Below are 25158 nucleotides of genomic sequence, written 5' to 3' on the forward strand. Positions count from 1 at the left end.
TGATAACTGCATTTAGCCAGATTTATAGTGAGGGGCAGGGGTAAAAATCCAGAGAAAGATTTGAGAAATCCTAAGTTTGACTTGGCTTTGAACAATAAGGATGTGGTTTTTTTTTAAAAAAAGATTAGTTCCAGTAAAAAACACTTAGTGGGGTTGGAGGTCATAGAATATCAGCCAGTTTGCAAAAGCAAACATCAGATATTGAGTTTGAGTCTACCCATCACCAGCTCCAGGGTATAAAATGGTAAACTCACTTCAAAGATTTTTTTTTTCCCTTGAAAAAAGCAGGACTTCTCAAGAAAATGTTTTCCAGGATTCCACTGCCCAGGCAGTCAGAGCTTGCTGTGGCTTTGGTCCAAGGGAATCCAGATACAGTGGGAGCTTGTCGCACTTTGCTTGGCGTAGCATTCATGATGCAGGCTCTCCAGGCTGGTAGATTGCAAGAGCTGCAGGGCCATTCATGGAGGCTTCTGTGGAAATTTTAAAGGGAGGCTTAGGACAGGGTCAGAATCCCTGTAGGCAGCTTCTGAGAGGGAGATGCATGAAACAATGAGGGTAAAGCCTAAAGCTGTTGTGGGATCTCAGGATGCTGGAGATATCCCTGCTGAGGAAAGCCACAAGCAACAAGAGAAGCCAGCCTAAGAGAGCAACCATGTGGGCTGCAAACAGCAAGACCACAAGGATCGGACTGTCCTGGGTGCTCATAGCACAACACAATGTTTGAATGCTGGGCATAAAGCTAAGAGACTTAATGCTTTCCCTGCTTGGGTTTGGTCTTGCTTTGATCTGAGTCTTCTTGACTGTTTCCAAATTTCTTCCTTGGAATAAGCACGTTTATTCTGTGCCATTTAATTTGGAATTATGGCACTTTGACTTTACAGAGACTCATAGCTGAAAGAGTTTTCCTTGAGTCTCAGAGGAGACTTTGCATTTTGCTTTTGAACAACAGTGTTGGAACTGTTAAGACTTTGGGGACACTTTCTTGCTCTGTTTCCTGCCACCATGAGAATCTCCTCTGCCACATACTTGTATTACCATGATGTTACATCTGTGCCCCTCGGGCAAAAGCAACTGCTGGGTGAACCTCTGACAACTCTAGGCAAAATAAAGCCTTCCTCCTTTAAGTTGTTTCTGTCAGGTTTTTTTTTTTTTTGTCACAGTTACTAGAAAAGTAACTAAAACCATCTATGGACTGTGGTGCTCCCAGCCCTGTTATGGATGTCCTGTGACAGGAATGTGTCTGAGCTGGAGATGTCAGTGGGATATACAGGATAGTAGATACATACCTGAACCTGAGTACTCAGGAGAAAAACTCTCCTTTGAAGGCCATTTGGGAAGTCAACAGCAAAGTGATTAGACCTCCAAATTCACAGAAAGAACCTCACCACACCCCCTTGACATTAGAACCAGGTGTGCTGATGATTCTGGCGTGTTGGTACTTGGCACACCCCAGCCATCAGGACAAGTGACTCATGGCACTGTACGCTGCAAGGGACCACTGCTCTTGGGGCCTCCTGGGATAGTTTCATTTGCAAGGCAATGGTGGAGTCCTTCTTTTTCCTGTCCACCAGGGACAATATGGCACCACAGACCTGCTGGGAGTGGGCAGGGATGATACTCCTTTGAGGTGATGGTGAGCAAGTCAGGGTGGAGCTCTCTGGGTTCTAGGGAGGGCCCACCTTCTCACACCTCCTCTGGCTGGTGTAGAGTTGGGGCTGTTTGAGCAGGACTATGACCAGAGCAATGCTGTAGAACTCGATCTGGGTTTATTTTTAAGAGGGAGAAGTTAAGAGTAGGCCTGCCTTATGTAGTTTATGGAAACTGTGGTCATCAAGTGGTTAATACAAATCGAAGCAAAGGTTGAATTGATTCAACCTTTGTACTGTACTCAGATTCTTCTTTTAGGAAAAAAAAAATACCCCACAGACCTTTAAGGCGGGGGAAGGAAGTGTTCACCATTGTTAGTTTGCTAGCTGGAAAATTCCTTGTGATCTAGGAGAGCATAGAAAAAAAAGGGGGAAAAAAACCCAACAACACTTGCTGTAGTTTCTAAATACCAGAGCAGCAGTAGCTGTAGCCTGCTGCCACCCAGCTACCACGGACAGGGTTATCTGCCCAGTCCAGTGTGCAGATGGTACCAGTGCACTGCTCAGCTGCCCCACCAGACGCCTCAGCCTGTGCCCGTGCTCGTTGGGTGGCCTGTGAGCCAGTTACCCACACACTTCTAGCCTCCCCAAGAGGTCAGTCCTTGTGTGTTGTAATGTGTGTGTTGGCGAAACTTGGCCTCAGGCTACCTTGTTTTTTGTGCTACTGTTGGGGCCTGAATTCAGGGTGTCACATGCTTGCTTGGCTTATTCACTCAAGGCTGGCACTCGACCATTTGAGCTATCCCTCTACTCCCCTGGGCTACCTTTCTTGATGATGGAGCTGTATGATTTCCGTCTCTTGCTTGTCAGTATTTATGCAGGATGAGAAGGAACATGGGCGGGCAGACCAGCACCTCCAGAGAAACAGGTGAAGTGCCTTTCCTTGCTAACTTGGCTTTTACTTGGGGACAGACAGGTCCTGTGGCACCTCTGTGCTTTGGTGCCTTTTCCTTTGACCCTGTGAGCCTGTAACATGACGGGAGACAGTTTATGTCTTTGGTGCCCTTGAACTTGGATTTCAAGCAAGCTGATCACAAGTTCATTATTCTGTTGGAACTTAATTAACCCACTGATTTTTGTCCTTTCAATTATGGCATCCTGATTTAACCTCCCCCTCCCCCTCCCACTTAAATACTTGGAAATTACTCTCCTCAAAAGTTATGCAGTCATGGCTCTGGCCCTAGTAGGCAGTGCTGGCACAGCTTCTAAGCCTTCCTCATGCACGGCAGGGAGACCCCCCTCCTTTGAAGGCAGCACCCCCTGCCCCCTGCTGTCCTTGCCCAGAAAGCACTTTAAACTCCAGCCTGACGCTGGAAGGGCTTCGGTGGAGAGAGGGGCCGAGCCCGGGTTAGCTGGGTTTTGATTGCAGAACTGGAGTTGATAAAATGTGATAAACTCCAGGCTCACTAGGGCCATGGAAATTAAACAGAGATGCTATCAAAGTCCCCCTGAGTACTCATCGGTGATACAGTAGCTTAGCTCTCTCTCTCAGGCCCGGGTGATATGCGGGCTTTGATTCTGAAACAATGCTTGCGTGGGTTAAGCCAGTGCTGCTGACTCTTCGATTAATCACACTGTTGTGGTGATTCTTTGATCAGCTACAAGGCAGCTGTGGGCACGCCGTCTGTGTGCGGGGGGCCTTGTAGTTAAAGTCGTCTCCTCTGTGATCCTGGCTGACACCATTGGCATGGTGCTGTGGGCCAGAGTCTGTGCCCCAAGCACCGCCGGCCACACGCCGCTGGGCACTGAGCAGAGTGTGACAGACTGCATCCTCCTTCCTGCCAGTCCACACCATACCTGAGAGCAGATGTGACTCCCAGGGACTTTCCCTTCCTTCTCTGGCGTGTGTTCAAAACCATCTTGGGCTGGGCCCTGGTGCCTCATGCCTGCAATCGTAGCTACTCAAGAGGCTGAGATCTGAGGACTGTGGTTCAAAGCCAGCCCAGGCAGGAAAAATCCATGAGACTCTTATCTCTAATTAACCCCCAGAGATCCAGAAGTAGAGCTATGGCCCCAGGAGGTACAACACTAGCCTTGAGCAAAGAAGCTCAGAGTCAGTGCCCAGGTTCTAAATTCAAGGCCCAAGACCAGGGGAGGAAGAAATGACTTGGCTACAGATAGACTCACTGTTGAAGTCTTGGGAAATCTTAGCATGCTCCTGCTAAGCACCAGGTCTACTTTTGGCTTTCCCTGTAGCCACAGCTGGATGGGATCTATATCTAGCTTCCCTTGTCCGTGTTGGCCCTGAAGCTTGCGCTCAGTAATAGAGCCCCTGTGTGCTGTGGATCCTGCACACCCTGGGCCATAGATCAACCTGTTCCCTCCTGTGCCTGGATCTCCCTCATTAGGCCTGAATTTACCTCCATCCTACACAAACATGGCCTTAGCTCATTTTTATTGTTGTAAATTATTTATAAGGGGAATGTTGAATCTTGAAACTGAGGTGCGCAGAAAATTAATCCCAGGTTACTTTTATCTTTCTGTACTTTTCTCTCCCTTGTTTGACTTATTGAGCTATGGCCAGAGAAAGAAGAGCTTTGGCATTTTAAAATATAATTAGTGTTGAAACTGCTTTCTTGATTAGGTTGGATGTTGGTTTCCATATGCAGTATAAGGGAAAGTAGGCCTGACTGGGGAGGTGGGTGCTGCTGTGGGGCGGGGGTGTCTGAGAATTTGGGGAGGTACTTCCTCCCCTGTAAAGCTTGGCTAGCAAGGTCAGGCTACCTCTCAGATGAGGAGGAGTCAGGGGAAAATTTACTTATTTATTTAATTCCATGCTGCTATTAGGGCTTGAACTCAGGGTCTGGGGACTATCCCTTAGCTTTTTTTGCTCTATTACTTGACTCACAGCTCTACTTCCGGCCTTTGGGGTGGTTAATTTGGAGATAAGAGTCTCAGGAACTTTCCTTCCCCAGGCTGGCTTTGAACAATGATCCTCTGCTCTCAGCCTCCTGAGTAGCTAGGATTACCGGCACCCAACTTATGAGAAATGTTTTGAGATTTGCAAAGCATAGCACAAATGCAATGGAAGTATTGTCATGTTTTGTGCAGTTAGGACTCACAGATTCAGGTGGAGCCCAGAAAAGGAGCTGCTGAAATGAAATCAGAGTTCTGTAAGTTGGTCTCGTAATTTTGTGTTTTATCCAGTGTCACCTCCGGTTATGCAGGTTAACATTATTCTTTCAGTATTAGGCTTCCTTGTCCTTTCTCCCTCCCCACTTAGATTTGTCCCACAGGCTCACACTCATGGTCTCTTCTTCCCCATTTGCCTGCAACCCTGGGTCTGCAATGCCTTCCCTCTGGCTTGAGGCTCCAAACAGCCTGGGAAACGTGGAGTGCCAGTTAATAAATGGCCTTTTGTTAGGAAGGTCAATTGAAGTGACGGTAGAGACGCTGTTAAAAGTAATTTGCAGTCAGAAAATATGTAATTCAGGGCAAGCCGCTTTGAGCGATGGCCTCTGCCATGGATATCTTGGGTGTTTCTCATTAAAAGCCTCCTTGGCTGGTGGCGGGGGCTTCCTCCACTGCCGAGTGGGCTGCAGCCATTTGTCTCTTTTTCACAAAGGCTGCCTTGATCCCCAGGGCACAGCAGGCAGGGAAGGAGAGGGGCGGGGGAGATGCACTGGGCTGCGCCGCTGTGCTGGCCTGCATGGGCTGGGCAGGCCGGGCTCTGGCTCCCCAGCACCAACAGCCTGGGCTCTTTGTCTACCTCAGCCTGCAGCCATCTTGGAAGCTGCTGCCTGGCGCCTCCCCAGGTGCATGCTGGGAACAGCATCCTTGCCTTTCCTGCAATTGGTAGTGCCCGGTGGAGCAAGAGAGCCCTGCCATGACATCACTGCAACTCGAGGACTCCACGCTATCTGCAAAATAAGATATTTCTTATGTATGCTTATCTTTCCATCCTTCTCCTGTTCTTTTTTACTTTCCTTAATCCTTCCTCCCTGATTCTTTCACATACTCTCTCTATCTCTCTCTCTGTAGTAAAGGCAGTATAGTATCTTCTAAAAAAAATCAACAACTTATCTCACATGTTCTTTATTAAATTCACAGTGTGATATTTCACACTGGCAGGATTTGCACATTTGTTAATGAGCTGTTCATGGCAAAGCATTTTTGGTGGCCAACAGCAGAAAGTATCCATATTTTGCAAGCCACAGCAATGTTATTTTCTGTGTTATCCCTAATAATCCAGGATATTTCAGGTGCAGAGACGTTTTGTTAAGAGCTTGCTTTGGACCAGGCAGGTGCAGATATTTAACTCTAACTATATACGGGGGCCATGCATGCATCGTCACTCAATAAATATTTCTTTAATGCCTACTGAGTGTGGGCAGCACAGAGCCCTGTGCTTTGCTTTATACAGATAAACCTGGCTGCAAGATGAGATCTGAAAATAGCAAATTTCTGCAGCCATGCCGTGTGCTCCCTACCCCCTGCCCTGGCCCTTCTGTAAGCTTATTTTCGGTAGAAGTAAGTAAATCATAACTTACATTTGCTTTTATCACACACACAAGCTGAGAGGGCAGCTGTGCCAGGCGCTTCCTAGCCTTGATCAGGGACTTGGCTCCGTCTCCATCGCAGTGACAAGTCTGTTTCCGGAGCCCGTGTGGGTTCCGCTGGCTACACAGACCACTTGCATGCAGCCTTTTGATGGCTTCTCTTCAGGAGACTGCACTCATTGTCAGTGGCCTCTCCTTGTTCTGATTCCAGGCTTAGGAGTACCAGTGATTCTACTGCCTGCCTAGGGAGGCAGAGTGTTTGCTTTGTGTGGAAGCAGGGGCCTTCCTGGAGAGGTCTGGCAGGCCTACAGCTGGTGGAGTGTCACTGCTCCAGAGGATGGAATTTAACTTGTTCTTTCCCATGGCTGGACCTGTTAAAAGCACTGTTTCATTTATGGAAGGTGCTCTTGCCTCTTTCATTTGTTTTCTGTTCTCAGCTACTCGGGCTACGCAGGCTTAGAGCTCTCCACATTATACTCATCTTCTCTGGTCCCATCTAGAGCCAGCTAGCAGCAGAGTAAGTAGAGTAACAGTTTCCTTTTACCTCCCATTCACCCAACGTGTCCAGCAAGAATTAATGTCTAACTTTGAGTAAATGCCCACATGATCTGACAGTGAAACTCATCAAAAGGATCTGCTGGTCCTTTAGAGATGGCTCCTTTCTGTTTCTTGCCAGTTATCCTGGGACTGTGTGCCCCATGCCTGCCAGTCTCATCTGCTTTTTGTTGAGGGCCACTGGGTGTCCCTTATTAATGTTGTGTGTTAAGTTTTTGCACGTGCTCTGAGAGCATATTGTGACCCTATGCTAGTGTTGAGAAAATCGAGGTCGCAAGAGATTAAATCTCCTGGTCAGATTCATACTTGGTAGGTCATAGAGCCTAGACTCAAACACCATTCCTTTGCTCAGGGCCCATAATACCTTCTCTGTGATTGCAGACCTCCTTGTCTGCAGAGATTTGCCTGCTGAGAGTTGACTTTTGTGGTGGCAGAGGCTGTGGGTTGAGAAGCCTTTGCCCCCATTGAGAGGGAGGAAGGAAAAGAGAGGGAGAGAGGGAGAAAGAGAGAGAACACAACAAAAGCTGATGTTAGCCATGTACAGGTTAGCCTCAGTGGAGCTATGATTATATGTTCAGAAATCAGGCAGGCTGGTGCCAGTGGCTCATACCTGTAATCCTACCTACTGAGGAGGCTGATATCTGAGGATTGTGGCTGGAAGTCAGCCCAGGCAGGAGACTTTTATCTCCAATTAACCATCAAAAAGCCAGAAAGTGGAGCTGTGGCTAAAGTAGTAGAACATTAATCTTGAGCAGAAAAGCTAAGGGACAATGCTCAGGCTCTGAGTTCAAACCCCAATGCTAGCATACACACACTCATATACAGAAGGATGGAAGGAAGGAAGGGAAGAAGGAAGGAAGGGAGGAAGAAGGAGGGAAGGAAGGAAGGAGGGAAGGAGGGAAGGAGGGAGGGAGAAATCAGGCAGCCTGCTGAAAGAGTTAAGAATGACGTTATTTGAGATTTGAGTGAATGACCTTCGAAGCAGGCACATGGAATTTGGATTCCTGATCTGGGGAAAGGTTCAGAGGAGGCCAGAGATCCTTCAGCTAGCTCAGGCATGTGTTGGCTTAGCTCTGGATGGTTGCCCAAGATTCTTGCTCTCTCCGTTTGAGACACTAAGTTTGAATTGTGTGCTTTCTTTCTTCCCCTTTTGCCGAACCAGAACCAGTCCACCATGCCTGAAGTGAAAGACCTTTCGGAAGCCTTGCCGGAGACATCAATGGACCCTATCACAGGCGTCGGGGTGGTGGCGTCTCGGAACCGAGCCCCGACAGGCTATGATGTAGTAAGTCAAGATACTAGTCGTGCATTTTGTTCCGTGTCCAGGAACCTCTGACTGTTTGTCAACTGTGTTCCTTCCTTCTCCAAGCTGAAACTAAGCATGGGAAGCTGGGGCCCAGTTTGGGGCAGAGGATCTGAGGCCAGCAGGAGCCATTCCTGGCTTTCCCTGTGCCTGTCATTTGACCTCTGTGATGGTTGTTTTCCCCTTCTGTAAAATCAAAGTGATAGCTTTGTTGATTTCCCAGAGAGCTTCATGGCATCCTATTGGTCGTGGTGGTGTGTGGTGGTATATGTGAAATGCAATTGCTCACCAGCTTTCCCACCCAGGAACTCACTTAGCTCTCACCAGGCCTGGGAAGACTGGGAGGGCAATGGCTTTATCGCTACTCTGAAGATTAGAACTTGAGTTCTCAGAGGTGAGGTGACAGGGTCCCGGTCCTCAGTGACCAGTTGGAGGCGATCCTCCTAAGCTGGCTGCTTCGAGGGGTCACAGCACCCCAGTGTAGTGATCTTCCCTGCAGCAGACTTCCATGCTGCATTCAGTAGCCCTGTGGGTAGGGACTTTTGTTGTTGTTTCAGTAGGTAATTTACAATTTGGGCAGAGCTAAACACTTGCAGAGTGACCTGAGAAAGCTTCACAGGAGAGTATAGTTGTATGTTTCAGATTCTCAGGTGATCTTATACATACTTTCTCATTTTGTTTATGATCACATCTTATTGTAGTTCAATGAAAATGTTCACCAAGAATATGTACGAATGGGGGCTGGGAAGGTGGCTCAGTGGTAGAGCGCTTGCCTTGCATGCCTGAGGCCCTGGGTTCGATTCCTCAGCACCACATAAGCAAAAAGAAAAAAGCCAGAAGTGGCACTGTGGCTCAAGTGGTAGAGCGCTAGCCTTGAGCTGAAGAGCTGAGGGACAGCACCCAGGCCCAGAGTTCAGGCCCCACGACTAGACCCCCCCCCCCAAAAAAAAAGAATATATGTAAGAATGGAAGCATGCAGGTCTCATTAGCCAGCACTGGAAGCTGGCACAACTTCCCTGGGGAATGTAGAGGGGCTGGATGCCTGGGCCTAGGCAGAAATTCCCCTTCCCCGCACCATTGACAGCTGGGGTCAGATAATCAGATGATTCTTCGCTGTTGAGCTAATCTGTGCATCATGAGATATTCAGCAGCATATTGTGTGTGTGTGTGTGTGTGTGTGTGTGTAAGAGAGAGAGAGAGAGAGAAATTACTGGGGATAGAGCTCCAGGGCCTAAATGTTATCTCTCAGCTTTTCTGCTCAAGGCTGACATTCTACTGCTTGAACCACACTTCCATTTCCAACATTTTGTGGTTAATCGGAGATAAAGAGTCTCATGGAGGGGTTGGGAAGGTGGCTCAGTGGTAAGAGTCTCATGGACTTTCCTGCCTGGGCTGGCTTTGAACCACAGCTCTCAGCTTCCTGAGTAGCTAGGATGATAGGCTTAGCATTATTCTTGACCTCTACTCAGTGGATGCCAGTGGCAGCTGTTCTGTCCCCTGAAGGTGACAGCCAACAGCATCTCCAGATATCCCCAGGAGGAGGGGTGAGTGGGCAAAATCAGGCCCCATTGAACAGTGGTTAGGGCAGCTCTCTCCTGGGTCTGTCCGCGCTGACTCCTGTGTGTCATTTTCCAAAGTGTTTAAAAGCTGAAAACATTTGAAAACTGAAAGAACACGGAATCTTTTTTTTTTTTTTTGACAAAGAGTTGGATCTTACCTGCTGCCTATCTTCAAAGCCCCATTGGAATGTATAACTTTCCATAAAACAGAATCATTAGTTATGGCTTTGTGCCATGAAACTCTTGGGGAAGCTAATAAAAACGTTCCTGACTTGAGAAGCCAAAGTGTCTTTTGATGAATTAGGTCTGAGGCAGCACATCGTCGTGAATCAAGGCAGGGCTGGGATCTCAGAGTCTGGGGGGATGGAGTCCTGGGTCCTTCTCTTGGGAGGGTCGGAAGGGAGTTCGAGCTCTGCCCCTGGGTCTCGAGTCCTGCCATTCTCCTGCCCATCAGTATCTGCGACATTCAGTTTGTACCTCTGGGGTCATCGTGAGCGCTTGGCTAGTGGGTGGTAAATGGCCTTTGATAGTTTGGTTTTCTGAAAGTCTTAGCAAGCCTGACAGGGGCACAATCCATCCCTATCATTTTCTCCTAACATCTAGCTCAGGGCAGAAGAGCGCAGTGTCAAATGAGTAAAATTAATAAGCACATTTCATGATCATGCTGTACCATGCATTTTAGTGGAAGGTGAGCAGGGCCAGGGCTGGAGCTAGTTTGCCTGGTAATTACCCAGGCTTCAGGGAGAACGATGGGAACTCTCTCTTTGTTCTGGCCCTGTGTCTCTTCTCAGATAAACATCTCATTCCCCAGAGGTCTGGCCCCAAGTACAGTGACCCCTCAGGCCTGAGTGTCAGGCACCAGCTGGGTTGCTGGCCCCACATTGCACAACTGTTTTAAAATAGGTTTAGACATTGCTGGCTGCTCAAAGAGCAAAGATACCAAAGGTTCATTTACAAACACTGAATTTACTTAACTTCCTTTCTCTCCAGCCAAGGGAAGCTTCTTAGGCCAGGGGTGGGGGCTGGAGGGATTATTCAGTAAGCTCAATTTATTGTCCCTGTCTGTGGTCTTAACTTAAATCAGCCTCCTCTTTCTCTTCTGAAGCCCCATGCTCAGATCTCAGCATGGCCAGGACGCCTATTCCTGCTGGCAGAGGTCAGGCAGGGCTTGCAGGCTTTATGATCCCACAGTGTCTGACAGAATGGTTCTGTGTGGCAAGAGCCTGGCATTTGCCAAAGGAAGCACAGGTGTTGCATCACTGGTACGTGGTTGGTTTTTCAAGAATTGTAACATCCCAAGGATGGCCTTGAGCTACAAATCCTCTGCCCAGAATTTAGCTTTGATCTCCAGGTCACTCAGGGGTGCTGCCTTGCTGGGGGGGGGCATCAAACTGGACATCCAGAAGGCCAAGGATCACTGTGGGTGTGTTTCAGTGGCCTGGATCTTACCCTTTGCATACATCCATTCACCTTTTTCAACGTGTGTGTGCATAGCTGCAGTAATGGGAGGTAACTCTGTGCCATCACCACACCTTTGAGTCCACCCACTTTTCCAGATTTCCAAGAGGCTTTCATTCTCTCTCTCTCTCTCTCTCTCTCTCTCTCTCTCTCCCTCTCTCCCTCCCTCCCTCCCTCCCTCCCCCTCTCTCCCCTCTCCCCGCCCCCCCCTCTCAAATATACTCATCCTTTCAAACCCAGTTTTTCTTAGTGGGAGTTTTCCTGAACAATGCTCATTTATTTATTTACTTATGCATCATTACCTGTTGGTTTCGGGGATTTTTATTGACCTTCAACTTTTATGCTCAATGTTCCAGATCCTGGAATGTTGGCTTCCTTAGTGAAAGGTCCAAGGAGGGACGGATGAGGCCCAATCTCAATCCAGCCTTGAGACTATTAAGTGGAGCATGGGGGAGTAAGTAAAGGATTCTGAGGAAAAGGTTCTTAGTTTGTTTTTCAGGTATTTACATACTGTTTAGCAAGGAAATAACTGGACGGTTAGGACGCTGAGGTTGCTGGCCCCACAATGGGCCATTAACTGAAAAAGGGGAAGGAACATGAACATACATTCTTTGGCAGTAAGCAAATTGAGTGCTGGGAGCTGGGTGAGAGGAGAGGAAAGCAAGGATCAGGGTGACACAGAGTTTACCTGGCCAGGCAGCTGAGTGGACACTGATGCTCTCCACTAAGATAGGAGCCCAGGTACATAGGTAGGTGAGGACAGGAAGAAAAGATAGGATCCATTTGGGACATGTTGAGATTGAAGTACACACGTGACATCCAGAGCCTGAGGTCTGAGGGGCTGGAGAGAAGGTTGGAGCTCATTATCAGATGGTGGGGACTGGATACAACCCTACCCACCCACCCTGAGAGAAGGCACAGAACTCAGGCAGAGCCTGTGCCCACTGTGGATGGGCAGAGAAAACCCCCATGCAGGATTGGAGGAAGAGGAAGGAGGTGGCAACTGTGAGAAAAACCAGTCTTTTCTATCAAAGTGTGTTGTTTAAAAGTTCTTGCTTTGGCCTGGTGACTTGGCTCTGGTTAAGGAAAAGAGGAACTGCTTTGGGATAAGGAAGCATTTTTGAAATGTAAGGTTTTTCTTTTCAAGACTGAATTCAGACATGCCCCAGATTATTCAAGAAATAGCAGAGGGTGTGGACATATTTTGAGATCACCTGTATGCTATTAATCTTATTTCAAGGTTACCTTCTGTAAATACATTTTTGCCTTATTCCAACTAGTCAATCACACAAGCAGATTGTGAACATGAACTCAACCAATCTGAGCAGAGGGCAGGGCCTGCTGTGTTAGGGATAAATAGAGGAGCACCTGCCTGTGTGCTGGCTTGCCAGACTTTTGGCTGATGGCGCAGTCTTCTGCAGAAGTAAATTTTGCCTTTCTGAGACAATTCGTTGTTTTCATGTCTGTCATTATGATTCCAATGGTTCTTGGAGGGCATATTTATAACACAATAAGAGGTTGAGCACCGATGCCTTTGTGTTTGTACTGGTACTTGAACTCAGGGCCGAGAGCTCTTGCCTGTCTTTTTCACTCAAGGCTGCTGCTGTGCTGTGTGAACCCCAGTTCCACTTCAAACATGAGTGCCTTTGAGGAAGGGAGACAAGGGAAAGTGGCGGCTAGACATCACGTGACCTTTAGAGTCCTTTCCTCTTTGCTCTTTAAGCAAGTGTTGAGCATGTTTTGCTTATGGGAAGGAACCCACAGTGAGGGGAGGTGGACAGGACACACAGGGGAGATGGAGCCGGGCCAGGTGGGACAGGGGAATAGGGAAGCAGAGTCATGTCAGACAAAACCTAGAGTGTTACATTTAGCTTTTGGTCATGCCCTCTATCATATTGCCTCCCTGGGCAGCGTGGATTTGTTGTCCTGAAAGCCAGCCCTTCCCCTCCCTCCTTTCTTCTTTCTTTCTTTTCCTACTCTCTCTCTCTATTTCTCTTTCTATTTTTCTCTTTCTGTCTCTGCCTCTGTCTCTCTCTCCAAGTGTTGAAACTAGACAGCAAAGCCTTTCTTAAAAACTCTTAGACTTGAACTTGGCAAAGTGGTTCATGCTAGCAATCCTAGCTACTCAAAAGGTAGCTTTGGGGATTACGGTTTGAGGCCAACCCAAACAAAAAGTTGATGAGACCTCATCTCAACCAATAAAAAGATGGACATGGTAGGGGCACACCTATCATCCTCATTATATAGGAAACAGTCCAAGCTAGCCTGGGCATGAATGTGAGACCATATTTGAAAAATATCAGAAGCAAAAAGGGTATGGGGGTATGGCTCAAGTGGCAAAGCGCCTTTCTGGTAGGCACAAGGTCCTCAGTTGAAATTCCAGTACCTCAGAAAAAAGAAACAACAACAATAAAAACTATTGGACTTGTATAACATATATCAGATGAATTAGGAATCTTCTGAATAATTAGAGCTCAGATCTTGAGCTGCCAGGTATGAGGGGTGGTGGGAATACTGGAGGAGATAAGCTCTTCTCCAGGGAATAGGCTGAGTTTAAGGACCATGGGAAGGACAGGTTAAAAACCAAACGTTTGCAAATGAGGGAAAGAAGACAGAGAGAATCTACTCAAGAAAGCTTACACTTTTATACAGTGTTCAAGGAGTTAAAAATCCTGATGAGAAGCATGGGAGGCTGGGGGCCATACCTTGTTAACAGCATATGGTAGATATCATGTGGAAAACATGAGCCCCGGTCGTGCAGCTGGTCCAATCAGTGCGGTCACATGGATCTCCAGAAAGCTGAAGTTGTGGTGAGAGGCTGCGAGGGGACAGGAAAACCACGCTGTGCCTCTCGGCTGGAGGACAGTGAGAGCCCAGAGCCACAGGCTGTACCTCCAGTGACCGCCTACCCCCCACAGCAGGTCAGACCAGGGCAGCAGTTGTGCCTTGTGGTACACACACACACACACACACACACACACACACACGCACACGCACACGCGCACACACACACGCATATACACACACGCACATACACACACACGCACACGCCTTTGCACATGGCTGCACCACCTCCTTCCTGACTAGAAAAATAGCCACATGCAGACTTGGTTTATTTTCAGTACCAGAGCTTGTTTGGCTAAAAGGCACCAGGTGTTCCTCCTTTTTTGTTTTGATAGAAAACACATTACATGGAGATTTACTAAAAACATGGAAAATGGTTTTATGATCAGCCCTCGGGCCTTTGTTATGGGTGGCCTGAATTGGCAAACCTCTGTGACCTGCTGGGGACAGGGCTGGGCCTGAGAGGATGCACGTGTCCCAGTGAGACAGTGTCTGGCCTCCAGGAGGTGGGCAGATGCCAAGACCAGGAATCTGGATGGCTCTGTAAGGAACAGGGGCTTCCAGTACCTGGCTGTGGAGGTCTAGTCTTGTCTTCTGGGTTCCCCATCCCCCAGTCTCACATCTCTCACATCTCCCTAGCATGGACCCACAGTCTTCTGTTCTCACTCTTGGCTTCCTCCACACCTAACTCATTCAGCTTGTTCCAGAACTTTCCTTCTGTCTGAAGCCTTTAGATAGATCTATTAGAATAAAACAGCTTACTGGATTGATGATAGAAATGAATGAGGTGGGTGTCTGTGCTTTAGTCTTGCTTTATTTTTTTATTCTCTATTATTTTTTGCTTTCTTTTTAGTTAAACTTCTTATTTTCGAGGCAGTTATAGGTTTACATGCACTGGTAAAAGTAATTCAGAGGTCCAGCCTATGCATTTACCCATTTACCCAAATTTTGACATGGTAGTACAAACACAATACACAGTGAAGGTTGAGTATGTTTCTGTTTTACAGCATGCCTGAATCTTGTGCTTATTCAGGTAAGATGTTGCCAGTGGTCCAGAAGAGGATTGCCACTGGAAGATGGGTTGTTACTCAGATTTGCCAAGAGAAGTACCATGTCATGCTACGTAGGGTCACCCAGGAAAGAGAACGTGGGCAGGAGCCAGTAGTGTGGTTTGGGTGGGATTTTACTGTACATTGCTTCTGAATTTTTGTCAGTAGTATCAACTGTAATATGATCACATGATTTATTTTTATTTATTTATTTTTTTGGGGTGGGGGAGAATTGATTGATTTTTAAAAAAATATTGAACCAGCCTTGTATTCTCAGTATGAATCCTACTTGATCATCGTATATGATTCTTTTGTTTATTGCTGAATTCTTTTTGCTAATACTTTGTTAAGAATTTTTGCACCTCTGTTCATGAAAGGTATTAACCTGAGGTGGCCTTTTTTTTTGTTGTTGGTTTTTTTTTTTTCAAAGTTTTTGTGTGGTGGAATCCCAGACTTAGAAGATAAATTTTGTTTTCTGGAAGCCACTATGGCTAGCTGGTGTTAATTATTCTTCTGCCATTAGATAGGATTCTCCAGTGTGCCTCCTGGGTCTGAAGATTTATGCTTTGAAAGTTTTTAGATTTCAAATCCATTTTCCTTAATAGTTATGGGGCTATTTGTATAACCAATTTTATATTAGATGAGTTGTAATAGTTTTTTTTCTTCTAAGGAATTTGGTTTGTTTCCTCTAAGATGTGTATAGAATTATTCATAGCATTTCTGATGTCTACAGAGTCTGAAATGCTTTATATCTAATTATCTATCATCTACTTATCTAGATAATTGTATCTTCTTTGTCATGCTTCCTACAGGTTTGATTATTTTATTAATATTTTCCAAAAACCAGCTCTTTGTTTCATTGTTTTTTCTCTATTGCTTTTATGTTTTCCATCCCTTTGATTCTGTTCTTTATTGTTTTCTCCTTTCTTTCTGCTTCTTCTAGGTTTTTGAGGTAGATTACGGATTTGAGATTTTCCTCATATTTTTGGGGGGCGGGCAGTACTGGGATTTGAGCTCAAGGCCTTATATTGCTAGGTAGATGCTCTATAAGTTGATACACACCACCAGCTTCTCCTAATGAATGAATTCTGTTATGTAAACTTCCCTTTCAGGACTACTTTCATTATGTCTCACAAATTTTCATGTTATAGTTACATTAATTCCTTTTAATATATTTTTAAACTTTCCCTTAGACTTTTTTGACCCATAGATTATTTAGTCTTTAACTACTTTGGAATTTTTCTGTAACACTTCTGTTAGTAATTTCTAATTTGATTACATTATGATTGGAGAACACATTCCAAATTATTTCAGTTTTAAACTTTGTAAAGGTTTCTATAGCTCATTTGAAGGTATATGTTTTAAGGACATTTGAAGAAAGTATTGCATTCTAATGTTGAGTGGCATGTTTTCTAAATGGCAATTAGAGTCTGTCAGCTGATAGTGCTCTTGTGTTCTGTATGTTCTTGCTGATTCTTTTTGTCCATTTTGGTCAATTTTTTGTTGTTGCTGTTGATTGTGGGACTTGAACTCTGGGCCTGGGTGCTGTCCCTCATCTCTTCAGCTCAAGGCTAGCACTCTACCACTTGAGTCACAGCACCACTTCTGGTTTTCTGGTAGTTTATTGGAGATAATAGTTTCATGAACTTTGAAATATGATCCTCAGATCTCAGCCTCCTGAGTAGCTAGGATTACAGGCGGAAGCCATAGGTGCCCAGCAATTTTGGTCAGTTTTTGAGAGAGGTTTATTGAGGTCTCCTACTATAAATGGTGGGGTTATCTTTCTTTTCATTTCTGTCAGATTTTGCTTCACACATATTTTTTAGGACTGCTGGATGGTACTTTCAGATCAATGTGTGTTCTTGGTGGATTGACTGTTTTATAATTATGTGACATTCTGTCTTATAATTTTATTAGCCTTGAGGTCTATTTTATCTCTTTCAATGTAGCTATTCCTTTTTCCTTTTGCATAGAGTATCTTTTTTTCCATGCTTTTTCTTTCATCTTATTTATGGCATGATATTTAAACTAAGTTTTTTATGAACAGGTAAAAGTTAACCTATGTTAATTATGTAGATATATAACTATATTATTATCTGCTCTACCAATCTTTTAATTGGTGTATTTGGGCCATTTACTCTTAGTGTAGTTATTCTTTGTTAGGGCCTAGACATACCATTGTATTTTTTTATTGTTGTTTGTTTTGTTTTGTTTTCTCTCTCTTACATTCTTGTGGGTTAGTTGAGCATTTGTTAGAATTTTGTCTTAGCTGATAGAAGTGGTCATTTCTTTTTGTAGTGTTATCTCTGTAGTTTTTTCTTTTTTGGTATTCACACCGGGAATGAGTGTGTGTGTGTGTGTGTGTTTCTGCTTATGTGTGTGTCTTTGTTCTTTTTGTTTTGGGGTACTGGTGTTTGAACTCAGGGGCTTGTGCTGATGCAGTTTGTTCACTCAGCTGGCACCCTACTACTTGAACTCTTGCTAGTTATTTTGGAGATATATAATCTAGCAAACTTTTCTGCCTGGGATACTTTCAAACTCCAGATCTCAGCCTCCTGAGTAGGTAGGATTGTAGGCAAGAGCCCCAGCTCTTAAAATTAAAGATGATTTTTACTATTAAAAGTCTAACACTGTGTTGGAAATGAACTTAGAATTTGGAGGGGAAGTGGGGAAGGTAGGGGAGGGAAGGGATAGTGGGAGAAAAAGGAGGGGGTAACAATACCTGACAAGATGTAACTGTAGGGGCTGGGAAGGTGGCTCAGTGGTAGAGCACTTGCCTTGCATGCATGAGGCCCTGGGTTTGATTCCTCAGCACCACATAAGCAAAAAGAAAAAAGCCAGAAGTGGCGCTGTTGCTCAAGTGGTAGAGCGTTAGCCTTGAGCTGAAGAGCTGAGGGACAGTGCCCAGGCCCAGAGTTCAGGCCCCACAAGTGGACTAAAAAAAAAAAAAAGATGTAACTGTAACCTCTCTCTGTACAGCAACTTTACAAGAAAATAAATTTTTTAAAGCCTAAAACTCTATAAAAGTCTAAAACTCTTACTCAGCTTTGTCTGCCTTTACCATCCCTCACTGACAATTCAAAATATTTTTAAGTATTTCCTATATTTACATTTAAAACCATATTGGACCAGTGGTACAACTTTTAATTCTACAATCAAACCTCATTTAGGAAGTTCAAGAGGAAGAGACATTAATTTTACTTACTCATAGGTTTTTGCTTACCATGTGTCTTTTTTTTTCTTTATCTCAGAATGTCTTCATTTTACTTTTATTCCCAAAGAGAATGACACTGGATATAGAATGCTTAGTTGACAATTTTTAGCATTTGAATAATGATGTTGTGCCCTTCCTTATGGTCAGTCTGGTGTCTACTGAGAGATCTGTTGTCATATGGATAGTTTTTTCTCTCTCATATCATTTCTTGCTGGGCGCTGGTGACTTATGCATGTAATCCTAACTACTCAGGAGGCTCAGACCTAAGAATCATAGTTCAAAGCCAGTGCAGGCAGTAAGGTCTATAAAGTCTATAAGATTCTAATCTCCAATTAATCACCAGAAAACTGGAAGTGGCACTATGGCTCAAAATTGTAGAGTGCTAGCCTTGAGCAAAAGAGCTCAGGGACAGCACACAGGTCCTGATTTCAAGCTCCACAGCTAACCAAAAAATAAAATTAAAAAAGATATTTCTTCCTCACTACTTTAATTTTTTCTCTTAATTTTTCAGTGGTTTGACTATAATGTATTTGGGTGTGGATTTATGTTGTTGGGTATTAACTTTTTTTTTATCTCTTTTGCTTTTTGCCAAATTTTGAAAGTTTTAAGAATTATTTGTTCAACTATATTTTTAGCAGCTCTCTTGCTGGCACTCCTATGACCCAATGTTATTTCTTCTCTTATTGTCTCCTAGGTCTCTGGGTGCTATTCTTGTTTTTGTTAAGCATTTTTTCCCCCTGTTGTTCACACTGGGCAATCTCTACCGTGTCTTCCAGCCCATGGTTTCTGTTCTCAACCCTGACCCTTGAGTTCATTTCAGTTATTGTATTTTTCAGTTCTCAAATTTCAGTTTGGTTCTTCTTTATGTGCTTTGGTTTGGATGTAGTTTGAGTGTTCCTCCCAGAGCTTCATGTGAGATATTAAGAAGATGGAAACTTGATCAACCTGAGAGGTTTTTAGAGGTGGAGACCTTTGGGAAAGGCTGGGAAGTAGATGAGGTCCTTGGTGTAGAGACATGAGAGGAGTCATGTGGCTTTATTTTTACTAGGGTGAGGGAAAATGGACTGGAGGCGTGTTTCAGTGGTAAAACCATTGCCTGGGAAGCTCAAGTTCCTGAGTGCAAACTCTAGTACCACAAAATAATAATAGTAAATAAAAATATGGAGAGAAGAAAGCAGGAACGAGGAGGAGGAGGGAGACCACGAGATTCTCTCTCTCTCTCTCTCTCTCTCTCTCTCTCTCTCTCACACACACACACACACACACACACACACACACACACATACACAGGCTCCCTGGCCTTCTACATATGATACCCTCTATCACCTCAGGCCTCAGCAAGCAAGAAGGCCATCACCAGATGCGGCCCCTCAACCCTGGACCTTCTGAACCAAGAGCCAAAATACACACTTTTCAATAAAACTTGCTCTGCACACATTTGGTTAGTAATAATAGAAGGTGGACTACTTATGTATGTTAAGTCAGAGGAGAGGGATTTTGAGTGCAAGTGTTCTGTGTTGCTAGGCTGCCTGCTTGAAAGCTGGCTTTTGTTGGGCCTCTGTGGTTCTTTAGGTCTTGAGCCCACTGGCTGGTCTTGCATGTGTGCTCACCTTTCATGTAATGCCCTGGATCTTAGTTGTACCTAGCGGGAGGAATAAGGAAAAGTCTATGTGATACAGATTTCTGAATGAGGAAGTACTGTTCTGCTCTAATTGTATGTTAGTTTAGGATTAACCAGAGAATGTGTGCATTTCTTAGCCTGTCAGAAATCTTTCCAAAGCATCTATGTTTCAGCCTTCTTCTTATGTCTACAAGCAGGAAGTTTGCCAATGTGTGCTCATTAATGACTTGGCAGTAATTGCATAAAGCCCACGAACCTCCTTGCAGTGCTTCAGGGCCACCTTTCTGCATTTGGGGGTTGTTGTTTAAGGTACTAGCAGGTCATTTGCATGAGGGTGGTCACGTGGGCATGAGGAATAGTGGTAGCTGGAGCTGAGGATTTGAGAGGCAAGTGCAAAGACCTAGCTCGCCATACTTACTCCAAATAGGGAAATCAGAGGAGCAGCAGACGTCTCAGGACCCATCACCCTGCCCCTTCCTTCCACCTACGTATTATTGGTAATCCACGTCTTTGGAAAGACTTGTTTTAACACCACTAGTATTCTACTATCTGCTGTTAGTGCGTCCACATCTTTCTAATCCTTTTTCCATAAAATTCTCAAATACCTACTTTTAGAGAGGTTAGGTAGTTTACTGGTTAAAAGCTTAGACTCTGCATTTCTATGTGGATTCAAAGCTGTGTGGCTTTGGTGAAGTTACTTGGCCTCTTAGGGCCTCAGTTTTCTTGTCTGTAAAGTGAGGTTTAGTAATAGAACTTTCTTCATGGAATTGTGGTCAGGCGTATACAAGCTAGCACTCTTAAAGTCCTAAGAACAGTGATGGACTAGAGCAGTCCTCTTAGCTGCTAGCTAATCATTATTGCTATTTATGCATATGCTACCAATAATGTACCTTGAACTTCTTTTCTCTTAAAATACACATAGGAAGTCTTTTTACATCATGACTTCAAGCCCAACCTCATTTTATTTTTCTGTACCAGTACTGAGGCTTGAACTCAAGGCCTGGATGCTATCCTCTGGCTTTTCTGATCATGACTGTCACTCTACCATTTGAGCCATAGCTTTATTCTGGCTTTTTGGTAAGATTAGAGATAAGAGTCTCACAGCTTTCCTGCATGGGCTGGCTTTGAAATCATGATCCTTAGCTCTCAGCTTTCTGAGTAGCTAAGCCTAAAGGTGTATGTAAGCTACAGTGCTTGACCAACCTCATTCTTTAATAATGTACAGTGACTTTTTAACCACTGTCCTGCAAGGAAGACTGAGATTTTTCCTTTTCAATTGTAGAGAGCACCCTGTACATAGGTATGGGTGCATGCTGGTGGATGAAAAGGGGTGCATATTAAAGAATCTAGTAGGTTTCTTCCAGACAGCTTTTGAAAAACATAAACAGCAAGCAAAAAATACCTGTATACTCTCATCCCTACCATAACTCCTTATTTTCAGTCTTCTAATTATTTTTCCAAGGCAAGAGTTAATTGTATTAACTTGGAGTTCTGAAATTAGTAAAGCCGAGCATCTTTTCATATTTACTTGCTATTTCTATTTTTACCATTAATATCTGGTTTTTATAGTTGATTTATTTGGTCTCTCCCTCTCCTTTTCCTCTCTCCCTCCCTCCCTCCCTCCCTCCCCTTTTCTCTCTCTCTCTTTTTTAAATACTTTCTAAAAAGGTAAGAATAGCAGTCAATTTTTGTGCAGAACAAATACATGTAAGTCTCAAAGTACCTCCTACAAGATGCTCATTAGTTCCAGAGGAATAAAATTTGGGAAATGAAGCAGATACCACCTTTAGTGAGTGGTCCAAGCTAGCATTCACAGTGATGAGACATAGAGACCCTGTACCTCCAGATATGGTGCATGAAGAGGACATAGCATGCCGATGAACACCTGAAAAAAATAACTGCATGCACACAGATTATATAGAAAGGTGTATACATGTAATATATAGCATAATGGAAAATCTGAGGACAAAGCATAAAGACATTCTTTGAACTATTTTTGCAACTTACCTCTAAATCTGAACATAAATATTTGTGTTCAAGTTTTTTTTTCTGACCCAAAGATAATAGAAATACTGTATATTTTTTACCTACCATTGCATCTTGTCTTATTGATTCAGCAGTTTAAATACCTAGATCTATATTTTGAAGTCTAATAGCAGATGGGGTCCATCTTATTTTCCCCCCCAAATATGTGGCCATTTCCTAAGCACATCCTACCTGTGGGTTTGCTGTGCTGCTGCTGTCCTGAATGAGTGCAGTCTCTCACATATACCCAGCCTAGTGCTTCAGGCTGACTCAAGAGCTCATTTCCTATCCTGGAGCTGAAATCCAGAGTAGCCTCTTTACCCTGAAGGGGTAGTGGCCCTAGGCAGAGAACTGCTTGAGGTAAACAAAAATGAGCTTTATTGTTGTCTCTCTCAGACCCCTGCTTTCCCAAGACAGAGCCTGTGGGCAGTGCAGAGGGTAGATCCTGGAGTCGCATGCACACCCTTTAGGACTGGAATGTAGGGCCTGGGCCCAGCAGCCACCCTGCAGCAGGCCCAGGCCTGGGACCTCCAAAACACTCAAGTGTAGTCAGGTTCTACATCTAACAGCATAGCATGGCCATAGCATTCTACCCCAGCGTTTGTGCTGCGTTATGACAAAGTCACAATATCTTCCTTATAAGTTGAGGCCTACAGGCATCTCTTGATTTAGAAAGGAGTCTGGTGTCAGCTGTGAGACAGCAGCAGGGTGATAGGTGCTTAACCCCAAAGAGGGGGCATTTCCTAGGCTGTATTCTGTTTCATGAATCTATTGAGCTTATTCCTATAATGCACATTTGCAGTTGGAAGTTCCTTGATTTTCTAAAAACTGAGGTTAAAATTACTTATATGATAGAATTTACCATTTTCAGGTGAGCCATTCCAGTGGCATTGAGACCATTGATAATGCATGCAGCCACTGTCTCTCCCAAATTACTGAATATTGCTGTCACCTGCAAAGGAAATCCTGTACCCATTAAGAAGCTGCTCCCCTTCCCCCACCAGCCTTTGGCCAGTACGGGTCTACATTCTGTCTGCACAGAACTTTTGAGCCCAGACATTTCATGGAAATTGAACCATAAAATGTGTGACTTTTTTTTTTACTTGACTTCTTTCACTTAGCATAATCGCTCAGGTTTTAATAACATGTTTTAATGCCTAATACAGCTATTTTCCTTTTTCTTTTTCTAAAAATTTTTTATTAGCATATATTATCTTTTCTAAAAGAACCATGGCATCAACTTGTCAGTTTGCACAAAATATTATGTTTTGATTCTCAGTACAGTTGAACTGAGTTAATAGGTTGATTCAAGAGGAATCAACATGTTTATAATTTTGTGTTTTTTTGCCTAGGAACCTGGTTTGTGTTTTTATTTATTTAGATGTTGCTTCTATCCTTCAGGAAAAGTTTTACATATCCGTCATACGCCTTGCATTTCTGGTGTGTGTGAGTGTGCATGTGTGCATGTGTATACATGTCTATGTGCCAGAACTGGGTTTGAACTGAGGATCTCATGCTCTTGTTTAGCTTTTCCACCAAGGCTAGCCTTCTACCACTTGAGCTATACCTCTACTTCCAGCTTTTGGCTGATTATGATTAGAGTTTCCCGGACTTCCCTTCCCAGGCTGTCTTCAAACCAAGATCCTCAGATCTAGCTTCCCGAGTACTTAGGATTATAGTCATGTGCTATCAGTGCTCAGTGCTTTCCTGTTATGTGTGTATTTGACTTTGGTTTCTGTTGGTGTGTATTTTTTTTGTATCTGTATTGGGACATAATTGACATATAATACACTGCATATAGCTCATGTGTACATGGACATAGCTATGTATGCTTTATGTCCACCGTCACTGTGGAAACATGAACCTGCCCACCATCACTCCCAGTTGTTCCCTTGTGCTTTTGATAGCTCATCCCTCACATTGCTGCCCATATCCATAGGAAACCACTGGTCACTTATGTTGGCGTGGAGTAGCTTGCATTTTCTAGCTCTTTTCCTTTTTGGGGGGGTGGGGGAGGAAAGAGGAGGTCTAGTTTCTTTCAGAAACTTTCCTCTGGCTTTTTTATCTGAAAATAATTGCTCTGAGATTCACTTATACTGTTGAGCATATCAGTAGTTTGTGGCTACTTGGGTCATTTCTCATTTGCGTGATTAGGGATAAAGCTACTCTGGAGATTCACATTCATTTCCAGGAGTAGACGGGCTGGATGGTGTGGTAGACAAATGTTTAACTCTTTAAGGAGCTACCAAACTTGTTTTCAAGTGATTTTATTGTATGACAGTGCTATCAGCTAAGTATTAGAGTTTCATCTGTCCTACTCTCTTGCCAAACTTCACATGTGCATTCTTCGATGCAGCCATTCCAGAATGGGTGTATTTGTTTATGGATCGTGTTTGTATTCATTTATAACTAAAGATTTTGAGCTTCTTTATCATTAGCTTCTTTGGTGAAATGTGTGTTCAAAATTTTAACTCATTTTTACTGGGTTATTATTAAGCTGGAAGAATTCTTTATGTATTTGTGGATGTGTTCTGGTACTGAGGCTTGAATTCAGAGCCTTGTGCTCTTTCTTAGCTTTTTTGCTCAAGGCTGGTTCTTTGCTACTTGAGCCACAGCTCCACTTCTGGATTTTTGCTGGTTAATTGGTGATAAGAGTCTTACAGACTTTTCTGCTCAGGCTGACTTCAAACTGATTCTCAGGACTCAGCCTCTGAGTAGCTTACATGTGAGCCACTGGTGTCCAGCTTCATAAGAACTTTTTTGAACATTACTTGTATTGTCAATGTATTGTCAGCTTTTTTATGCCTGGTAAAAGCCTTTGTTTAATCTTTGCTTTTTTTTAAATAAGTTTTTTATTGTGAAAATACCGTACAGAGGGGTTATAGATACATGAGCAAGGTAATGAGTACATTTCTTATCAAGCATTGTTGCCTCCTCCTTTGTTTTTCCCCTACCATCCTTTCCCTCCCACCTCCTCAACTGCACTGCCCCCCCTCCCTGCCTAAATTATAGACTTTGTTTTTCACCATAGTGTCTTGTACATCTCATTGTTGCAATGGGTCAACCTATATCTCTATTTAAACATCATCTTTGCTTTTAAAAGGTTTCTCAGGGCCTAGATGTCTGAATGGCTATGTTTTCCCAGTACTTTAAAGTTGCTACTCCATTGTCTGATGACATGCATTGCTTGTTATGAGAAGTCAGCTGTAATTCCTCTATACACGTGGGTCTGTTTTCTTTTCTTTTTTCTCTTTTTCTTTCTCTCTCTCTCTCTTTCTTTCTCTCTTTCTCTCCCTCCCTCCCTCCCTCCCTCCCTCCCTTCCTTCCTTCCTTCCTTCCTTCCTTCCTTCCTTCCTTCCTTCCTTCCTTCCTTCCTTCCTTCCTT

General features: G+C 44.1%; 1 protein-coding gene across 1 annotated transcript in view; it reads left to right on the forward strand.

Moving 5' to 3' along the window:
• The first annotated feature begins 7861 nt into the window (after positions 1-7861).
• Mvb12b (multivesicular body subunit 12B) overlaps positions 7862-25158 on the forward strand; it is a 153560-nt gene continuing 136263 nt past the window's right edge. Inside the window, exon 1 of the mRNA XM_013021529.1 lies at positions 7862-7985. Within this exon, the coding sequence (XP_012876983.1) occupies positions 7875-7985 (111 nt within the window). The 5' untranslated portion in view covers positions 7862-7874. The remainder of the gene's footprint in view (positions 7986-25158) is intronic.

This window comes from Dipodomys ordii, unplaced genomic scaffold (assembly GCF_000151885.1).
Source record: "Dipodomys ordii isolate 6190 unplaced genomic scaffold, Dord_2.0 Scaffold55, whole genome shotgun sequence".
In the NCBI taxonomy this organism is placed as follows: Eukaryota; Metazoa; Chordata; class Mammalia; order Rodentia; family Heteromyidae; genus Dipodomys; species Dipodomys ordii.